The sequence below is a fragment of the Lepidochelys olivacea genome (genome assembly GCF_965140295.1).
Source record: "Lepidochelys olivacea isolate rLepOli2 genome assembly, chromosome: 3".
Lineage (NCBI taxonomy): Eukaryota > Metazoa > Chordata > Testudines > Cheloniidae > Lepidochelys > Lepidochelys olivacea.
This window is the reverse complement of record NC_140413.1, coordinates 45,464,230-45,485,863: the sequence shown is the minus strand read 5'-3', so window position 1 is coordinate 45,485,863 and position 21,634 is coordinate 45,464,230. Positions and strand designations below refer to the sequence as shown.

The 21,634-nt window shown below is 39.2% G+C and overlaps 1 protein-coding gene across 2 annotated transcripts in view; it reads right to left on the bottom strand.

Moving 5' to 3' along the window:
- Positions 1-2,157: 2,157 nt before the first annotated feature.
- MCPH1 (microcephalin 1) overlaps positions 2,158-21,634 on the bottom strand; it is a 231,582-nt gene continuing 212,105 nt past the window's right edge. For both annotated transcript variants that reach the window (XM_084623433.1, XM_084623434.1), the window contains 2 exons: positions 7,028-7,265; positions 2,158-2,630 (listed from right to left, as the gene is read on the bottom strand). In XM_084623433.1, coding sequence (XP_084479559.1) covers positions 2,575-2,630; positions 7,028-7,265 — 294 coding nt within the window. In that variant the 3' untranslated portion in view covers positions 2,158-2,574. The remainder of the gene's footprint in view (positions 2,631-7,027; positions 7,266-21,634) is intronic.

Below are 21,634 nucleotides of genomic sequence, written 5' to 3'. Positions count from 1 at the left end.
AACAAATCTGTGCTTTAATAAATCCACAACAGATGGCTCCTATATTAGCAACAACGTAGCCATTTACAGGCTTGTTATCCACTCTTTATAGTGCCCAAAGGCATTTATAATCTAAAACTGCTTGCAAGGAAATCAATGCCCAATCCACCCACCTACCATTAGTTTCCACTCTTGCCATCAAACACTCTTCAGTCAATCTTGTATTATTAGCCACTGTGGCTGTAAAGAGGATGTTTTAGGCCCTATTTTGTTTTGGAAGGAGCCCTTTTAGAATGATGCAGGGTGCGAGGGGTGAGCCACTATCTGCCAGCTAATTGTTTGGGGCCCAATTCAGCACTTAAATACATGCGTATGTTCAATTGACGTTGACCTCTGAACCGTCATGGAGAGCAGTTATTGAACAGCACAGGAGTCAAATTTCAGTTAAAGCTCTCATGCAGGGATGACACTGTGATCTGGGGTCAGGGACATTTCTTTTCTCTTTGATTTCAGCAACAATCTTAATATGCAATTTGCTATAGTGAACAATGCTGCACAGTAGCACTGACTGACTTAAGGGCTTGTGGACATGCAAAGAGAAACTAGTGTGTAACTTTTTCTTGTTAATGTGTGTCTTGTAGCTTCTGAGAGTCTTAATATCCTCCCTTAATGGCAGTCTTATTGTTGCTTTTATTCACATTTCAGTCTAAAAAGATAATGCTTCTCAGTTTTAATGCCAATATAGAAGACTTACAGTATTTGAAGACTAGTGGAGACCGTTTTAGCTGATTTCCTCTCATCCAATGTCAATGTTGTTGTTAACATAAGAATCTATATTTAATAACATGAATTCAGCAAATGATTATACATAATGCACCATGGCCAATGATGATAAATGCAAAGTAATGCACATTGGAAAGCATAATCCCAAATAGACATATAAAATGATGGGGTCTAAATTAGCTGTTACCACTCAAGAAAGAGATCTTGGAGTCATTGTGGCTGCTTCTCTGAAAAAACCCACTCTATGTGCAGCAGCACTTGGATCACTTTTCATAGATTCATAGATATTTAGGTCAGTAGGGACCATTATGATCATCTAGTCTGACCTCCTGCACAACGCAGGCCACAGAATTTCACCCACCACTCCTACAAAAAAAAACCCTCACATCTATATCTGTGCTATTGAAGTCCTCAAATCATAGTTTAAAGACTTCAAGGAGCAGAGAATCCTCCAGCAAGTGACCTGTGCCCCATGCTACAGAGGAAGGTGAAAAACCTCCAGGGCCTCTTCCAATCTGCCCTGGAGGAAAATTCCTTCCCAACCCCAAATATGGCGATGAGCTAAACCCTGAGCATATGGGCAAGATTCACCAACCAGATACTACAGAAAATTCTTTCCTGGGTAACTCAGATCTCACCCCATCTAGTAGCCCATCACAGGCCATTGGGTCTTGATGATGATGATGACCTGTTCTGTTCATTTCCTCTGAAGCCTGGTATGGGTATTGGTCATAGTTGGAAGACAGGATACTGGGCTATATGGACCATTGGTCTGACCCAGTATGGCCATTCTTATGTCCACACTGGCACTTAAGTCAGCATGAGTTATGCCACTCAGGGGGGGTGGCTAATTTACATCCCTGAGTTTTTATCATTGTGTGTGTTACATGTTTACAGGGCAGGTATAAAAACAAAGTTCTTGGCCTCAAAACCTTCCACTCTAGATAACGATGCTGAGATTTTCAAAGCAATCTAGGCAATTTGGATCACCATCAATTTCAATGAAAATTGGGCATCCAAATCCTTGTGTAGCTTTGAAAATCTCAGCTTCAGTGCACAACTACAAGTGGGAACTAGAGCAGTGCGATGAAATGATGATGTTTATGAAGTATGTATCTTGTTGATTTTTGCTCGGAACTTTTTATTTTTAGTGCAGAATTTCCATTGTCTTAGTTTAACAATTCTCTGAGGGGAGGACTGGGGTTGAAAGGCATGTGTAATATGCTGCAGTGAAATTATTTGATTATCCGTTACTTTTACTGGTGCTCATATGTCATCCCATAAATATGAGGTTGTATAATTATATCTAAATATATATTACATACTAAGTTTAAAAAAAATTAGACATAACCCTGTGCCCACTTAAAAGTTGTCTTCAGACTGATTTGTGTTTGGAATTATTACACCAGGATAATCTTTCCATAAGCACCTAAGTGACAGGCTCTTAAGTCGAAAAGGGGTCCTGGGAGCCGAAGTCACTTAGGTGCTTTTGAATATGTTGCCTCCAGTGTATAATCCTTGTACATGAGACCAGAATTAGGCCCAAAGACTTGCACAGTATACAAATAAATACAAAGCAAAAGGATTTTTATTGGGCAAATACCTTATTACAAAAGGCTAATCATAGGATTTCATTAGACAGACATTTAGATGAGACTCACCACACTATACCAAACTTTTGGCTGTATTTAAAAACCCATTACTGTCTCTTCATAAAATCTTGTATTCACTGTTTGTTCAGCTTCTTACTTAATTGAAAACTGGACACCTTTACTAATTTCCTCACAACCATAAGGAGGCTCTTGAGTTCGCTCACTGCTGGAACATGTAGTTTTCCAGAGGACATATCCTGTGCTGAGTGACTGAATCTACAGGAAATCAAAAAGAAATATGTTATATACTAGCATATTAGGATGAATGCATAACAAATAGCTTCTTATTAAAAAGGAAATATATGCTTTGTATAACACAATATACTCTACTAACAAAATAAACTCAGCAGACTGAAATTTTGGTATAAAGTACCTTTGAGGAGCTGAGAACATAGGGAATGAGAAGGACCATAAAGATATATGCTAGTGGTATAGTATGGACACTGCACATACCTCCAATCTGCTTTTTTAAAAAAATGCTCTCTCTCTCAGGTATCAAATATGTGATTGACTGTAGGACTAATTTATTCAGTAGCGAACAGCTGGCATTGGGTATGGAAAGCAGAACGTATATAACCAGAAACTAACTAGGTTACATAAACTAGGGCTACATTCTGATAAGAATAAGAGCATCAACACTGGATAAATCCCTGAGTAATATATGAATCTAGCCATTTGACTGGATTTGTATTTGTACAAATCTGATATCCCACATACTTTCAATATTAGATTGGAAGGGACACATTTTCATACAGGTCTGTACTCAGCCTCCACTTTTCTTGGGTATGTATGTACACTCACAATGTATAGGTACACTGACCTGCGTGCACACTTTAACTATTCTAGGTGTGGATCTACAAACCTATGTGTATACCTAGAAAACTTGCATCTATTGGAATTGATTCAGGATTGGATTGATTGATATGGGATTTTGGGTCAGCCCATTATAAAGATATGGCTTTTTTTGCAAAATTGAGAGTCTAATTTGGATGTTGACAGCCCCTCCTGCAAACTTCAGTAGTGTTTGGATTCAGAGATCTGGTTCAGGCACAACTCTAAAGCACTACAAAGAGGTGAACTAGGAGAGTAATTACTTCATTACAACTAGGCATGGCAGAATTCAATTTTTTAAAAATAAATTGGAGACTATATCAATGTTCATTTTAAGCATTTTTTTATTTTAATCTATTTGAATTTTTACAGTTGCCATAGTTTTGGGTTTTAAACTTTATTCTATTTTTTTATTTAATTTTTTATAGTTGTGGGAGATTATGGGGGATCAAACAATTATCTAATGACAGTAGATTTTGAGATTCAAAAAGTTAAAGTTTTATAGCTGTTTAAAAAACACTGTGTCAAAACATATAAAGGAAATAGCCTTAAATCAAACATTAAGTTCGCAAGCAGCAGTTTTTTACTTTGCCTATCAGTATTTTTAATTTGGTTTGTGCGTGTACAGTGAAATCTATGTTTACCAACATTTACTGACAAAAATCTAATCCTTCCACGCCTAATTATAACAGGTTAATTCAATACCCCTAGCAAGATGAAGGGGAATGTTTCAAGTGGCAGCTAATTCCAGCTGAGACTGGTTTTCACAGAGCTCCACCCACACAGCTCTCACAGCAGGATACAAAGGGACAATATGCAACTAATGAAAGGCAAGCACAAGGCATTACATAGAACACTCTCACAGCTTAACATACAGAGCACGACACTTAGCGTATGTCTGTACAGCGATAAAAAGCCCACAGCTGGCCCAGGTCAGTTGATTTGGGCTCACTGGGCTCAGGCTTCAGGGCTGAAAAATTGCAGTGTGGACATTTGGGCTTGTGCTGGAGCCCAAGCTCTGGGACCCTGTGAGGATGGAGGGTCTTAGAGCTCAGGCTCCAGCCTGAGTCCCAACATCCACACAGCAATTTTTAGCCCCACAGCCCATGCCCCACGAGCCCAAAGCTGCTGACCCAGACCAGCCGTGGCTGTGCCATGGATATTTTATCCCTGAGTAGTCGTACCCTTTCCTATTGAGAGCTGTAAATTAACTGTTTCATACACAGTAATTACCAAGCATTCTTTTAACAGCTTGATTTTCTTTCTGCATTGGGAAGGAGATCAGTTAAATGAACTAAAAATATTTCCTAGATCGTTTATTTTTTACATGCTGACAGTGTGGGCTGCTGCTGTCCACACCTCAAGGAATTTACAATAAAAACAGACAACTGGCCTGAGAGTGTTTCTGCTTTGAGCATGGTTTCACTGTCCCCCTAGGTTCTATGGGGGAATTGGGATCCTCAATTTTGGACCTTAAGAATCTGGCAGGAGAGGCTACACAGTGCACCATGGAAAATATACATATAATTCAGAATTATATGTATATAAAATATTTTTAGAGATGAGCTAAAGCTGCAAAAGCACTGATGTGCCAAAGCACCCCTCTTATAGGCGTAGATTCACCAAGTTAGAGGTGTTAGTCCACTGCACTCTTTCCAGATGCTGATGTTTGAAGACTGATGGCCTGGCTCACCATCCTTCCATGGTGCCAATGGATCATGTACCTAATGGTTCAAGTACTTGTGCATATTTTGACGTTAATGACCGTTTCTGGCAGTCAGGTAGAGGAAACATCTCACCTCCAGAGCCCTTGGTGTCTATATTTTGAGGCTCTTGTGCCAATATTGATCTTTTATTAAAAATTGTCTGGAAGGTGAAACAATTAAAAACAACAACAGAAGTCAGATGTTTAAAATAGAAGAATGCAATTATAAGAAAATCATGATGAGGCTATAATGTTTGGGCAAAGATTATTGTATTAATTTCCCCACCAGAATTTAATATAGTAGCCATGCTGTACTATTTGAAAAAGGCACAGGAGAAAAAGTGGATCCCTGGACTAAAATTATGGACCAACTCAAAAACAACACAAACAACATAAATTATTGGTTATGCATACATTGCTAAACGGATGTTAGAGTGTCAGTTGGGATTATTATTTATGTCCATCTGGAATTTATGCTTGAAATACTAATATGTCCAAATGTATTGTTTAATTTACTACATCACAGTTCCAGTCTTCTCCTCATGCCCTATTTCTGGTTCTCTGGAGTTCTTACATACCATACTATGCTGTCTCGTCTTCTCTTTCCTTTTTTTGGCACACCTGTTATTTAATTCTGTTATGACTTTAGAGAGTGGCTCTCACATTGCAGATCAATCTAACTAAAAACTCACTTGTCTTTCAACTCTTCAATAATTTTATCTTTTATAAAGTATGAAATATACTTTTGTTTAGACAAGTGTTTTCTCCCTTACAACCCAGGTTTTCTTTCTGCTTCAACCTTCAGCAGTGTTTTTACTCAGACTTTGCAACATTATGATCAGACTGATTTATTTAACAACTAGTATCTGAAAGCTTTAGTATCTGCTGCAAAGCAGAAAGTAAAGCTATCTTATTAAGAAGACTGTTATTCAAAACACAAATATCTTATTTTCCTATGTTGTATTATGCAAAAAGATTCTTTTTAGGAGGAGAAGACATGGAGCTAATCTAAAAGATAAATACTCTTAGGACTGTGAATCCCAAGTAGATCACCAAAAGTTTTCTTTTGTGGGGATATTGCAAATGTACACTCAATTTATTGCAAGAACTTCAAGCTTAAAACTAATTTCTGTGGTGTCTTAGGAAAAACCACAGGACCCACAGATTTTAGCAAGAAATTTTTTTCAACCAGAGTGATAGTCATAGCAAAGAACATTTCAGACATGCATACTAAATTACATATTATATACTACAAGGCAGATCCTCAGCTGGTGCAAAATGTCAAAGCGTATTGAAGTCAACAAAGCTCTGACAATTTGCACTAGCTGAGCATATTCCCCACGTATTTTTATAATCTTGAAAGACAAATTTTTCACCAGACATTTTCAAGAGAGTGCTTCCTAAGTGTTCTCTCATAACCTACTTTAATTAGACAAGTATCACATTTAAATGAAACGACTCCCATGAAATATGGAGGGCACAATTTGAAGTAATTTGGATAACACTATGCTAGGTCCAATCCCTAAAGGTGGGTCCGAAGATCAACACAGCCCAGCCCTAATTTTACCAGAAAGTCCCTGACAGCATGAAGTCAGGACTTCCTAAAGGGTAGCAACTGTAGCATAGTCTGTTCCATTCTCTTCTCTCCACACTCTCTCTCTGGTAATCTTCCGTCCATACTTCCGTCCATTGTTTAAATGGAGCAGCAACGCTCAGTATGAGGATGCAATTTCTAAAATTCACTTGTGCATTAATTGGTCTGTGTAAACCCCGCTGGTACATACTAAAGATTCCCTAGCGCTCTGGAACATAGTGCACAGCACTACATTAAGGCCCAACAGAAACTTTAGTGAGCAGCAGCAGGGTTTACACAGACCAAGTGCATTACACTAAAGCGCACTAGGGATCTTTTAGTACACACCAGCAAGTTTACAAGAACCGATTAATGTACACACATTAATGTGCTTTTGAAATCACATCCCCCATATGGCATATTACCACGCTGTGTAGAAAACCCCTTAGCACATTTGAAAGCACATTTTATAATATTATATTGGGCTGAAATTAAATCTCTTACCTAGTATCCATTTTTCTGATAAATATTTTATTTCAGGTTGCTTCTTTCCCAAATATTCTCCAATATAGATTTTGGCCTGACGTAGGGTTTTACATATTTTTCCTCCACACAGCTGAACAAGTTCACTTAGCTTGTCACATGGCGGTTGACTGGCAAGAGATATAAACATTACAGGCTGACTTGAAAAGAGGTCCTGCTGATATTTTCCTGATGACAGGTGGCGTTGAAGTCTGCAGATCTGTTTTTAAGGAAACAAGGAAATTAAGAACTAACATGTTTCAATTTCATTTATAAGCAGCAAGTAAAGCTAGTCTTTGCATTTAGGAAAAGAATTATAGGATATGAAAACAACTCTTTACATTCCCAGGTAAACTCTTGGGTAAGTCATACCATGATTAGCTAACAATCACTATATATTTATTTTTTTATTTATGACTTTTTTTGGCTTGATACAAAAGCCAAAATATCTATGTGCCATTTATTTGATTTCCATAATCTTGCCAGGTATTTATTCAATGCTCAATCTAACATGGTACTTGAATACCTTACAAGTGTATAAATGCAGCAGGCAGTGTAAAGATAAGCTCTACCTTTGGTTCTCTCCCCCCCTTTCTGCAGCACAGGTTGAAGGAATTTGTTTAATAGTATTTGCATAGTAATTTTTAATAAAAAAGCTAAGTAGATGAGACGGGTTTTGTGTTTCTCTCTGAATGCGGTGAGAATGGTGGGCGCTTTTAGGTCTTGTAGTAAGTAATTCCACTTTGGTGGGCAAGATGCTGAAAAACCTCTATCTCCTGCTTCTTCTGGTTATAGACAGATCATCGGTCTGATTATAGACAGATCATTGTTCACAGTAAATCTTGGTCATGAAGTCTTTTGAGACCGCTCAGGTCCAAGCCATTGGAAGGCTTTGACCATTAAGACCAACACATAATAAACTTAATCCTATATTTTACTTTGAGCCAGTTTTAAGAGGCATTAAGGGAAACCTTTAAAAATAGGCCTTGTCTGCAGTAGGGGCTTTAGCACTGATGTAGCAATGCATATGTGTAAACGCCTCAAACCCTGGCTCCACTGAAATCAATGGCAAAATTCCCATTGACTTCAAAAGGGACCAGGATTTCACCCCTGGTATTGAGATGCACTATGCTACTGTAAACACGGCTTGTGCTGGTGCAGCTTACACCCAGGTTTACCGGTGGCAACTATATTTGTGTAGTTACACTACTGCTAAAAACTCCAGTGTAAACTGGGCTTTAGGAAAGTAAGATACGGTATGTTAATGGATCTCGATGGAAGTTGGTGCTCAGCATCCTTAGTCACAATAACACACATGCAATTTGGTTGAGAAAATGCAGATGACTAAGTGTAAGGGCCACATTCAAAACATCATAGACTTGTATTGTTGGAAGAAGCTGGATCCAGCTGCAGAGCTGAAAGAGCCTAACATATTTCAAGGAAAAGAAATGTAGTCCTGAACCCGGGGAAAAAACGAAAACAGTATTTTCCCTGCAGGTCCACTGTCTATATTTGCTTAGAAGGTTTGGTAGGTATAATGAAGTGAAAAAAACCCTAGGCAACCAGAACATGGAACCAGGGAAAATATGCCATGGTAAGGATAAAGACCCCTTTGTGATTCCCCCCGTGTTGAGGATTAAGCAGAAGAAATGCTGGAATTATGGTAAAGAATATCAGAGAAGTCTGTTCAGTCTAGGATCAAACTGGGCCAAGAATACAGAGAATGAATGGACAGAAGATTACTTAAAACAACCAAATCCAGATTTAAGATTAACAACATATGTGTGTATATAATGGGACTATTACACACTGTACCTCTTGCATGCAAACTCTTTCCCTCTTTAGAAGACTTTTTCCATGCATAACATAGAAAGAGAAAAGGAAAGTCCTTTACAAATCTGTGAAGTCCTTAACACTATTAATGTGGTTGTGTACTTACAATTAAACAAGAAAAGGGCTGATTGATATACATGAGGAGTGTCTAGCAATTTCTTCTCCTGGTAGGTTTGGTATACTCTGGAACAGGGGTTCTCAACCTTTTTCCTTCTGAGGCCCCCCAACGTGCTAGAAAAACTCCATGGCCCACCTGTGCCACAACAACAGGTCTTCTGCATATAAAAGCCAGGGCTGGCATTAGGGGGTAGAAAACAGGGCAACTGCATGGGGCTGTATGCCACAGGAGCCCCTGCAAAGCTAAGTTGCTCAGGCTTCGGCTTCAGCCCTGGGTGATGGGGCTCAGGTCCCCAGGCTTCAGCCCCATGCGGTGTGGCTTCAGCTTCCTACCCTGTGCCTTAGTGAGTCTAACACTGGCCATGCTTGGAGGACCTCCTGCAACTTGCTTGAGGCCCCCCAGTGGGCCCTGGACCCCTGGTTGAGAAACACTGCTCTAGAAAGGGCAGATAGAGTACTGTGGAATGAAAAAACATTTCCTTTAGCTCAAGTATGAAGTTCAGAACTATTCTGGTCAGGTTGCTACTGCAAGTACTAAAGACTAACCATTACCCCTAAACTATCTAGAGCTGAAATAATCAAACCATTATAATAAAAGGGTTTTTTATAAGCCAATTAGTTGCAGTACATAATGACTTGAGCATTCGGGCAGGGGTTCAAAATGATGTTCATAAAGATGACAGATGTGTGTTGCACCAGTTAAAGTCTTTTCAGTGTCTGATTTCACTTCCCGGTAAAGTTCAATACAGCAATCAAATCTGGAGGTCACAAATACATGGAACATCACATCTAAGTCTTTGTCTGCCAGGATTAGGTAAAGTCTCATGGCCAGCCACAGGAAGAAGATGGCATTTAAAAAAAACAAACAAACCACAACAACAGCTGCTATTTAGGTTTCCAGGGTAAGTATAGGTTCTAGGAGGACACTGTGCTACAATACCACTTGATCAGTGAGGGAGCAGATGTCCTTGTTGACTAGTTCATTGAAATATCTTCCTCATGCCAGCAGCGCCTCCTCAGTCTAGTTCAGGTTTAACAACATATACAATAAATGCACAAACTGATAACTGGATCTGCCAAACCTATCTGATATTTTTTGTCCCTGTTTTCTTTGTTGAAGCTTGGTGAACTGGCTCTTAGGTAATAAACAACAAGAGCTACAGTTGCCAATACAAGAAGAGATGAAGGCAAAAATAAAAGTTTGGGCACAAGAGTGGCTGAGATATTTTTCGATGCTGGTAGTTTTTCACGAATGTGAAAAATAGGGAAATGATCTGAACAGTGGACTCCTGACTTTGACACTGACTCACTGTGTCACTTTGGGCACTTAAGATCTTTGTGCTTTAGTTTACAAATCTATGGAGTCGGGATGAAAATGCTCATCCAATTTACAAGGGGTTGTGAAGATTAATTAATGTTTGTAAAGAGCTTTCAGATCCTCAGATAAAATTACAAAGCATGTTTATTATCTTTATAAGAGGGAGTTTCTTAGTGTTGGTGATCAGTGCCAGACAAACAAGGAAAAACAAAGCCCATGCTGAGATACCACAGACAGCAGTTGCACAATCTCCATCGATGTCATTCTTCAGAGGAGTCAGTCCTAAATGAAGGTAAAACTTTTTATGCTCATGAAATCCTTGGCTGCTCTGCTGAAACTACAAACTGTTAGTTTTCTATAAGCTAGCTTGCAGGACATTTTAGAGAAGCCAGAAGCTGACAGAGTTAAGGCAGGCCAAAAGGCTAAAATATGGTCAAAAATGTGTTGTAGCTATTTATTCTTACAGTGTTCAAACAACATATGCATCAATAAGGTCAAAGAGAGCTTTCCCAACTGACTTCAATGAGTACACGCTCAAGACCGTAATATACTTTGTAATCTCTGATGTGCAAATAAAAGGCAGGATTCTGGTATTCCTGTGATTGCACTTACTCACTTTCATGAATTACCAGTTATTTCAAAATGTGTATTCACCAAGCAAACATAAAAATGCTTTAGCTAAAAAGCATTCAGGTAAGAAGTTCAACAAATTATACACTATACTCTAATGAAAACAACACAGAAACAGAGCCTCATGATAAACATGATCCTATCTTTGGTGGCTCAAATAGCCTTCTTCTTCCGTTAGAGAGAATTGAGAACATCTACTAATCTCCTGAGTTGCTTATATAGACAAATCAACTATATCTGAAAGGAGAAAAAATAATCACCAGGAGACATTAATTTAGTGTTAGTTTATCTAAAATTAACAATCAGACTTGATTCCAAGGGACCTTTGTGCTTGACTTGCCATGCTGCTTTTTTTAGTCTGGCGCTCTAGGGCTTCCAAGATTAAACTGATTAGGATTGACAAGATCTGTTTATGTTAAAAACCCAACAGGACATGAGTTTCTTAGATGGAAGACATACAATTTAACTTGATTGTAATCCTTCTGTTTCACACATTTTACAGGACATGATTTTAAAAGGCCCGTTGTATTCCCACTTCTTCAAACATTTTCTCTGAATGCATTTATTGTTCAGGTGACTCATAATGAAAAATTGTGTTATTTGTACAGTTAGTCCGACTACTGGAAATACACTTGGGTTAAATTAATATTAAAGGCAAAAATTGCATGAATGTTATAAATTTGCACAGCTAATCACAAAGAGTCTGGAATGTAAATGTTATGATTCCAACAGAAACATTAGGTCAAGCTGTGTTGCACAATCCATGTAGTTTGATATATATATTTGTGTTATAAACGCTAAGGTTGGGATTTTCAAAGGAGTTAAAATGCTGAAATCCCTTTGAGATAGCTCCTACCTTTAGCCTCTTTTGAAAATCTCAGAATAATGTATTAATCTACATATTGACTGGAATAAAAGGAACAGCATATTGTACATTGTGCAATATGACCAAAATTAAGTTTCTGTTTGGACCTTACATTTTGCTTTTCCTGACACTTTTATTTTTAAGTACAGCTTTCCAGCCAAATTGTGCTTGGATCCTGCTCAGGTGTACAACAAGGAGAGAAACTCATCCAGAGGCTAGAAATAATTGAAAATCCTGTATTCAGACAGCACAAGGGCTCTGCAGGGCTAGAATTGCTTTCAAAGCCAGCCTACGCATAGAGGAGTGGAGGTAGCCAGTCTTAGAAGAGAAAACATATTGCACGCTCTGGAAGCCATTTGACCACCCCCAACTTGGACTAGAGATTGAATGGCACAATCCACCTCTTCAAATTGAATTACCCAACTTTGTAACATCAAAGAGTTTGCAGCACTCCAGGACTGCTGCACACCCTTTGACTTTTTTTTTTTTTTTTTTTTTTTAAAGTTTGAGCAAAATCTTCCTCATTTCAATCCTAATCAGAGACCAAATGTGAGAAAAATTCAGCCCAAAGAAGTGAGTATTTCCACCAATAGCATTTGTGCAAACAGTTATTATGGAAACTATTTCATAACTGTACCTATAATAGGCACGACCAGCACCTGCTATGATATCAAACATTGATGCTAATTCTCCTGTCTAATTACTGTATATTCCTATCAGGTGGCTCTGAGAAGAGAGTCCCACTGACACTATAGTAGTTATTCAGGATTTAGATATTTAGCTTAGTTCTTTCATCAGACAGATGAACCGGCAATAGCACCCCCCTTACATTGTTTGGCACTGTTATAAATCATAAATAAGAGAAATTAACAATTTATAATCCCCTTTGAATTGAGGATTTGAAAAAGATCATCATTACACTGACTGAAAATTAAAGGTATTGAGAATTTATGATGTAGTAATGCAGCATTTCTTCATTACAATAACAACTGATCAACTTTCCTCCATTTTTCATGTCTTACATTTTTAAGTCTTCAGATTGTGGGTTGTATGTTACAAAGAATATTAACAATAGCAACAAATAGGTAACATATGATGTATTTAAATATACTGCACGTATGCAGGATTGGGATTTTTGCTTCAGCCGTTACATTTAACTTCCTCTTTCTGAACTAGACATCTCCATAAACACTATCATTTTAGTAACGAGTGCTACAGTTGTGCCTGGAACTTTATGAGAATGTATAAAAACAGGTCCCTGGACAAAAGTACTTCCAATCCAAGACCTTGATCCTTCAGACTCAAGAGAAGGCCAGATCCACCTACAGCTGAACCTCAGAGTTACAGACACCTCGGGAATAGAGGTTGTTCTTAACTCTGGAATGTTTGTAACTCTAAACAAAATGTTATGGTCGTTCTTTCAAAAGTTTACAACTGAACATTGACTTAATACAGTTTTGAAACTTTACTATGCAGAAGAAAAATGCATCCTTCTGGTTCCAAGTGAGGTGTGTGGTTGACCAGTCAGTTCATAACTCTGGTGTTTGTAACTCTGTGGTTCTACTGTATTTGTAAGATTGGAGCCCAAGTCATACCAGAGTAAAAGAAGGTAAATGATCAGGTTGAGGAGGAGATGAGTGAGGATTGCAAAAGAAAAGTCATAGGGCTGATTCCGATCTTGCTGACACTGATGCAAATATTTACCTCAGTGGAATTACTTCTGATTTGCACCAATGTGAGGTTGGAATAAGACCCCACAAAATGTATATAGTAACCTGCATCTCTATCTTTTTCTATCTGCCCTCAGCCTCCTTTTTGATTTTGGGAGAATAAGGTCAAGTGTGAGAAAAGGGATGGCTGGCACAGGAGGGGAGGTTAGTAGCAAATGGCCATATACCTGACACACACAGTTCATTAGCATTCTTTCGAAAGTTACATGAAATATCTAAGTTATTCTAAGTCTTTTTAAGGTACAGTACAGTAGGTATCAGAGTTTAACTAAAAATGCACTCGGTATAAAACAAATTTAGGTTAAAGAAAATATATTTTAAAAAACATGATTTGTTTTGGTTATTAGTCCTTTTGTCTTTGCGAATTATGCATGTGGTTTCCCCACAATATACTCCAGAGTGGCCTTTCAAATTCAGGTAATAAAAGTATAAGGACATGCCTAATGTTCCTACTTTTTTTTTATGTAACTGGAAAATTATTCATCAGTGAAACTGCTCCCTTCCTATGAACTACACAAGTGTTAATGCACATCCTATAAGAAAAACAGTGTTGTATTTGAAGTACTCTCCTGCCTGAAACATGGTAGTAAGCATGCAATTCTGCACAAAGATTAAGGGAAAAATATTGCCCTAAATTACTTCAGCTAAAGGAAACCTTGAATTTAGGCTACTGTCACGAAGGCTGAGTCCACTTACCAAGCTTCTGAAGTATAACATCAAATAAAATCCACCATTAATACAGATTTATAGCTATATAATTGAGAGGTAGAGTGAACATTTTCAAAATTATGATGGCAGAGTTTTGTCCATAATGCTTGTCATTCACAGGAGATGCATATTTTTTTGGCACACTTTGAGGACCAAATCTTGTTGCTTGTGAAGTCAATGGGTAATTGACCATTTCCTTTAACCAGAACAGGCTCTGACCACTAAAGGGGGAAAGGTTTGATTCCCTACTCTGTTATACCAGTTTTAGGCTGGTATAATGGCACTGAAGTCAATGGATTTACAGCAGCATAAAACTATGGTGTAACAGAGTGGTAAATCAGGCACAAAAAATAATATGCTCCATTAAGCTACAAATTTAGTAAGAAAGATAGTTCTAAAAATGGAGTTTAATGGAGTTGGGTAATATTGCTGGTGAAATCTTAAGGTCTGAGTTTACAGTTTCAGTGGGATTCAATATCGTTAAGGGTGCTCAGTATCTCTGAGGATTGAGCCATTAGTATTTGTATTTGCTGACACTAGTTCTTCAGAAACATCTAGGGAAGAATATGGGCCTAATTTATTGCATATATAGGAAACATTACACTTACATTGTCCTACATTTTCAGGTAGTCTGTCACTTTCTAAAAAATTGAAAGGAAAACACATATGTGGAACCCCAGGCACATTTGAAGATGAAGATTACACACACATGAAAGTGAAATAGAGTATCAGCCTGCTTCTGATAAAGAATAGTATAATGCAGTGAAGACAGCTTAGAAGTACAGTTATCCTGCAGTGAGGGTCTTAAAGAATCTGCAGGATCCTATAGGGATCAAGGAAGCCTGCATAACTATACACTAGGTCCAAGTAGTCTCCTTTGGGTAGGTCCAAGGAGAAATGCCCTAGGTTTTCATCTTTCTAAGTGTCAGTATAAAAGGAAGAAAACGATCAAACCAAACAGTGTCATTGTTTAGATAGTAACAAAGTAAAGTGCAAACTTGTTATAGTGCTTAAAAAGCTGGTTTGATCTTTTTTGTCCTTTATTTATTTTAGAAATTTGCTATTAGTCATTTAACATTATAAGCAGTTTTAAACTTGAAAATGTTATTCAGTAAATATTTAGTTTAAAACTATGTTGGAATGCTGCACTAAATAGTGGATTTTTAAAATTAGGTGCTTCATAACTAATACGATCTGGTTAAGAACTGGATTTTCCCTAAACTTACCAGCTGTTCTATGCAGACATTGTTCTTTGCCTGTGAAGAATTCTATTGAAGTTAATGGGGTTGCACATGAGTGCAGGCATGATCAGAGCCATAACAGTATGCTCAGCAAAAATTACCTGGGTTAGCTTGTCTGCTCTAATAGGTACAATAGTCTCAACCTTTCCTTTATCAGCATCAAGGAATTTCGTTACTAGGGCAGGTATTTATCATTCTGTGAAGAAAACTCAATCTGTAGTGTTTAGTGCAAATTATTGAAAATATCATATCCACATTCTAGTATATTAACTGGAACTGATGTTTTTCTATAAACTATCAATACTGTCCAGCCAAAGTACGGGCTCCCATTTTGTCAAACTGCAGAAGCACACGATTTCAAATGACAGAAATGCTAACACCCTTTTTGTATGACTGATAAAGGAATGTCAACATCCCAACATGCATTCACAAGTGGAGACTGTTTGTGGGCAAATCCATGTATGTGCATTAATGGGTTTGGGGGTCTGAAAAAGTTTGAGCATCTGTTTGAAAATCTGAGGCAGAAAAATTGCCCGTCAATTTCTCCTGTTGACAACATCAAGAGAAATGTGTTATAAAGACAATTGATACACAGCAAAGACTGTGGAAATTCCTCCAAAATACTTCTCTTTTTTCCTCAGTAGTTTTCTACAGAAGTGTTTTCTGGCAAAAAAGAAAGTGAAGGGTGAAAGAAAACTAGAATGAAGACAATTTTACTAATAAAGTTTCTTTATACTATGTGTTGACAGACAAGCCTTACTTCTCTCAAATCTCATAGACTGATAAGTAAGGCTTACTTCAACAATATATTCTCTAAAAGACATAGTCGTATTGGGAATACTATACAAAAATGTTTGGCAAACATATCTACTGTTTGGCAGATATTCAAAATCATACTTGAAGATGTTTGGATCACTTCTTCCTCCAGAGCAAATTTTTGCAGAAAAAAACAGAACAAAATTACTTACTTTTAGTTTAGATTTGCTTTTTTCCCACTGAACCAGAACAATTTATAAAATACTGTGTAACATAAATATATGACAGCTATATATTTTAAAAAAGAAAAGAAATTAGGCTTATTGAACACATGTTTTTCCCTAGTGTAGATCAATAGGACTTAAAACTAAGGTTTGTATTTCAAGTGCACATACATCACATCAGAAACTTTACGGTTGCAAGATATAGTAAGTTTCATTATAATTCCATTTTACTTGCACATAACTTCCCCAAAAAAATCTCTTTCTAAACTGAAAGTTTCCATGTTTGGTCTCAGCACAAATGAATTTTTATGGAAAATTTAAGAAAATCCCTTGAAATGAAGGCTTCGATCCTGCAATCACTTGAACGTATGCTTAACTTTACACAGGTGAGAAATGCTGTTGACCTTAGTGGAACTACTCACGTGAAAGTCTGTGTAGGCATGAAAAGAACAGGAGTACTTGTGGCACCTTAGAGATTAACAAATTTATTAGAGCATAAGCTTTCGTGGGCTACAGCCCACTTCATCGGATGCATAGAATGGAACATATAGTAAGAAGAAATATATATACATACAGATAAGTTGGAAGTTGCCATACAAACTGTGAGAGGCTAATTAGTTAAGATGAGTTATTATCAGCAGGAGAAAAAAACTTTTGTAGTGATAATCAAGATGGCCCATTTAGACAGTTGACAAGAAGGTGTGAGGATACTTAACTTTAGGGAAATAGATTCAATATGTGTAATGACCCAGCCACTCCCAGTCTCTATTCAAATCCAACTTAATGGTATCTAGTTTGCATATTAATTCAAGCTCAGCAGTTTCTCATTGGAGTCTGTTTTTGAAGCTTTTCTGTTGCAAAATTGCCACCCTTAAATCTTTCATTGAGTGGCCAGAGAGGTTGAAGCGTTCTTCTACCGGGTTTTTAATGTTATGATTCCTGATGTCAGATTTGTGTCCATTTATTCTTTTGCATAGAGACTGTCCGGTTTGGCCAATGTACATGGCGGAGGGGCATTGCTGGCACATGACAGCATATATCACATTGGTAGATGTGCAGGTAAACAAGCCGCTGATGGGGTGGCTAATGTGATTAAGTTCTATGATGGTGTCACTTGAATAAATATGTGGACAGAGTTGGCATCAGGCTTTGTTGCAAGGATAGGTTTCTGGGTTAGTGTTTTTGTTATGTGGTGTGTGGTTCCTGGAGAGTATTTGCTTCAGGTTGGGGTGCCGTCTGTAAGCAAGGACTGGTCTGTCTCCCAAGATCTGTGAGAGTGAGGGATCATTTTTCAGGCTAGGTTGTTGATGTGCTGGAGAGGTTTTAGTTGGGGGCTGAAGGTGACAGCTAGTGGCGTTCTGTTATTTTCTTTGTTGGGCCTGTACTGTAGTAGGTGACTTCTGAGTACTCTTCTGGGTCTGTCAATCTGTTTTTTCACTTCAGCAGGCGAGTATTGTAGTAGGTGTTTGTCTCTGTCTGAGGGATTGGAGCACCATTAACCTCAGCCTAGACCAATCCACACAAGTGGTCCATTTCCTGGACACTACTGTACTAATAAGCGATGGTCACATAAACACCACCCTATACCAGAAACCTACTAACCACTATACTTACCTACATGCCTCCAGCTTCCATCCAGGACACACCACATGCTCCATTGTCTACAGCCAAGTTCTAAGATACAACCACATTTGCCTCTCACAGTTTGTATGGCAACTTCCAACTTATATGTATGTATATCTATTTCTTCTTACTGTATGTTCCATTCTATGCATCCGATGAAGGGCTGTAGCCCACAAAAGCTTGTGCTCTAATAAATTTGTTAGTCTCTATGGTGCCACAAGTACTCCTGTTCTTTTTGCCGATACAGACTAACACGGCTGCTACTCTGAAACCTGTGTAGGCGTGGGGACTTAAATATGCAAACTTACATTAACAAATGAGGTCTTAACTACCCACAAAAAAGGAAAAGAAAGATGGATGGCTTTAAATGAGAGCATCCTTGCTTGCTTGCATCCATTCAACTAGGTCAGAAAAAACACAAAATAAATTCATCTGTGTGTGATTGACTCACACAATTGACAATAATTTACAAATGAACTAAGAGATTTTCTCCAGAGTTTAATACATTTTAAGTTTCAATAAGGACTACTTCAAGTGTCTAGATTCTGTTTCCTCAAAAGTAGTTGAGAATAAAATTCTTTCACCCCCTCTTTCCCCACCTGCAACCTAGATCACAACAAGCTGTAGGACAAAAGTAGCTGAACCAAAAATAAACAAACTGTTGAAATAAGAAAGTGTTGCACATTTTAGTTTCCAAAGAACTTGTTTAAGAACATTATGGACAACTGAAAAAGGCATATAATACAAAAATGAGCATGCTTTTACCAAAGGCTCACTACTACCACACATATCCTTACAAACACTGTCACATGGCAGTGAGTATGAGGTTAACTCTGACAGATGTGAGAGAATGTTTAGCCAGCCATAGCCTCTAAAGATGCAGGTACAGAAAGGAAAGCCAATCTGGGATTGACCCATAAGAAATATGGCTGACTTAATTAAATTTAGTTAATTAACCTTTGTGCATAACAACCTTATTGTTCTCACACAGTCTATCTCCTGTATGACAGCAATAGGGAACACTACTTTGTTGGATATATCCATCCTTCTTTTTGTGATCATTTTCCATTTTTGCCATGTGGCTTTCACATACGATCTACCTTCTTAGCTCATACAATGTCAGTTGTTATACCCTTACTGAGTTTTCCCATACTCCATGAGCAGTCCCATTGATTTTAATAGAACAGCTTGAGTAGTAAGGTACTACTGAATGTAAGTGGCAAAATCTGGTTAGAGAAAAACATAAGAAGGACATTGCCAAGAGATACAAACGTGTATTGACCCAAAGCAAAACTGAGGAACACCATAAACATATCTGCCTTAACACAGGACACTGAAATGTAGAGTACTTAACAAGCTGACTACAGTATGACAAGAGGCAGCCCTTTAAGAGAGGTGCACCACAGGCTAACATAGAGCCATAACTTATTAAGAAGAACCTGTATACAATGCAGCTAAATGTTACATATCAACTAGTACAGCATTTTTCAAAGTTTGGGTTGCAACTCAGTACTGGGTTGTGGCATGTCAGGCATTGGGTCGCTCTGGTCAGCACCTCCAACTGGGATGTTAAAAGTCCCATCGGCGGTGCTGTCCAGCTAAGGCAGGCTAGGGCCTACCTGTTCCAACATCATGCTGCGCTCCGCAAGCAGCCAGGAGCGGGTCCGGCTTTTAGGCAGGGAGGCCACGGGGTTCCATGTGCTGCCCCTGCCCCAGGCACCAGCTCCGCACTCCCATTGGCTGTGGGGGTGGTGTTGCTTGTGCGCCTCAGGACCTGCTGTTGGCCGCTTCAGGCGCAGCGCGGTTCGCGGTCCCAGGACAGGCGGAAAGCCTGCCTCTGCACCCCAGCTGCACTGCTGACCAGGAGCCACCAGAGGTAAGTCCACACCCCAACCCCCTGCCCCAGCCCTGAGCCCCCCAACCCAAACCCCTCATGCATCCCAAACCCTTCATCCCCGGCCCCACCCCAGAGCCCTGACTCCCTCCTGCACCCCAACCCCCTGCCCCAGCCCAGAGCCCCTCCCACACCCTGAACCCCTCATTCCTGGCCCTACCCCACAGCCCTCACCCCAACCCTGAGCCCCTCCCACACCCCAAACTCCTCAACCCCAGCTCCGTTGGGTCACGGGCATCAACAATTTTCTTCAAGTGGGTCCCCAGAAAAAAAGTTTGAAAACCACTGAACTAGTAGATGAAAGTCTGTGCTGTCTCAGGGGCATGGCAGTTAGGCCAGGTAATCCACCATTTGTATTCAGTATCTGATTCATTTTTCCTTAGGGTTCTCCTTGTTTTAGCTCTCTGGATAGGTCTACCCTGCAATTGGGCACCTGCGGCTGGCCTGCGCCAGCTGATTCAGGCTCCAGCCCAAATCATTAAACAGCCTCTTGGTCCGAGTCATCTGGCACAGGCCAATCGCAGGCATCTAACTGCAGTGTAGACATACCCTCTGGGGCCAGTCAGGGTAGCTTTCTTGCTTGGCATTGTGTGGGGTCAGAGCTTAGAGTGGTACTAGACGTATGGGAACTGTTTTCACTCGTACCCAGTTCTGCACGGCTTGGAATCAGATTATTTCAGTAGTCTTGGCAGGTCTTCACATCAGCATGCTTGTATACCCTTTCACCAAACACTGTATCAGGAAACACTCACAAAACACTACAGAGGTGAACGTACGAACCCAACACAAAGCAGTGGGTATTATTGACCAGAAAATCTATAGAGTGGAAGTAAGGCCATGCCTGTAGGTATTTTTGGACTATTGTTTCCATGGGCTGTGCTGTAGTGAGCCATGTTGATGTTTGTACATGTTCCCCTAAGATAACGCACAGAACTGCCCCCTGGCTGGAAGCACAACCACCATTTTGTTACTCCACATTGTTACCCCACCATTTTGTTACTCCCACCTTCCCTGATCAGCTATCACATTCCAATAGCCACGGAACCTTTGAAAGCCGACATTCCATCTGGTCCTCACAGGGCCCAGGGATGACTGCACCAGGTGACATTCTGAGCAAACAGAGCTCTGAGCTAAGTGTGTAGCTGTTTCCATCACTTCATAATGACTCAGACATTCTAGACTTCAGAATGATAGACAGACAGAGGGACAGGCCTGGAAGATTTGTGCAGGCATCGAATGAGAGGTATGTGCTGCCATGGAGTGTGTCTAGGGTTATTGTCCATGGTGACTGTGTTGTTGTGTAGATGGTTTAGAAGAACTGTGGCAAATGGGCCAAATAATCCACCATGTGTACAGTCTCCCTCATACAAGTCAAACTGTTGCATGCAAATTAGCTGTACAGTAAGGGTGTGAGTGATACTTTTGATAGCACAATGGTCTAGGACTCTGCATGGAACAGATACATGCCTTACTACTGTAGCTATACATTGCATGGGTGTAATTCATCAAGTCTAATTGACTGAAAACTTAAAACCTGGCCAGAAACAGACCATGAAACCCTATGATTCCACCTGGTGATATTTTGAACAAAAAAAGAGACATCAACATTTCTTACAGCTGTTTTCAACTGTTTCACACTGACTCAACAGA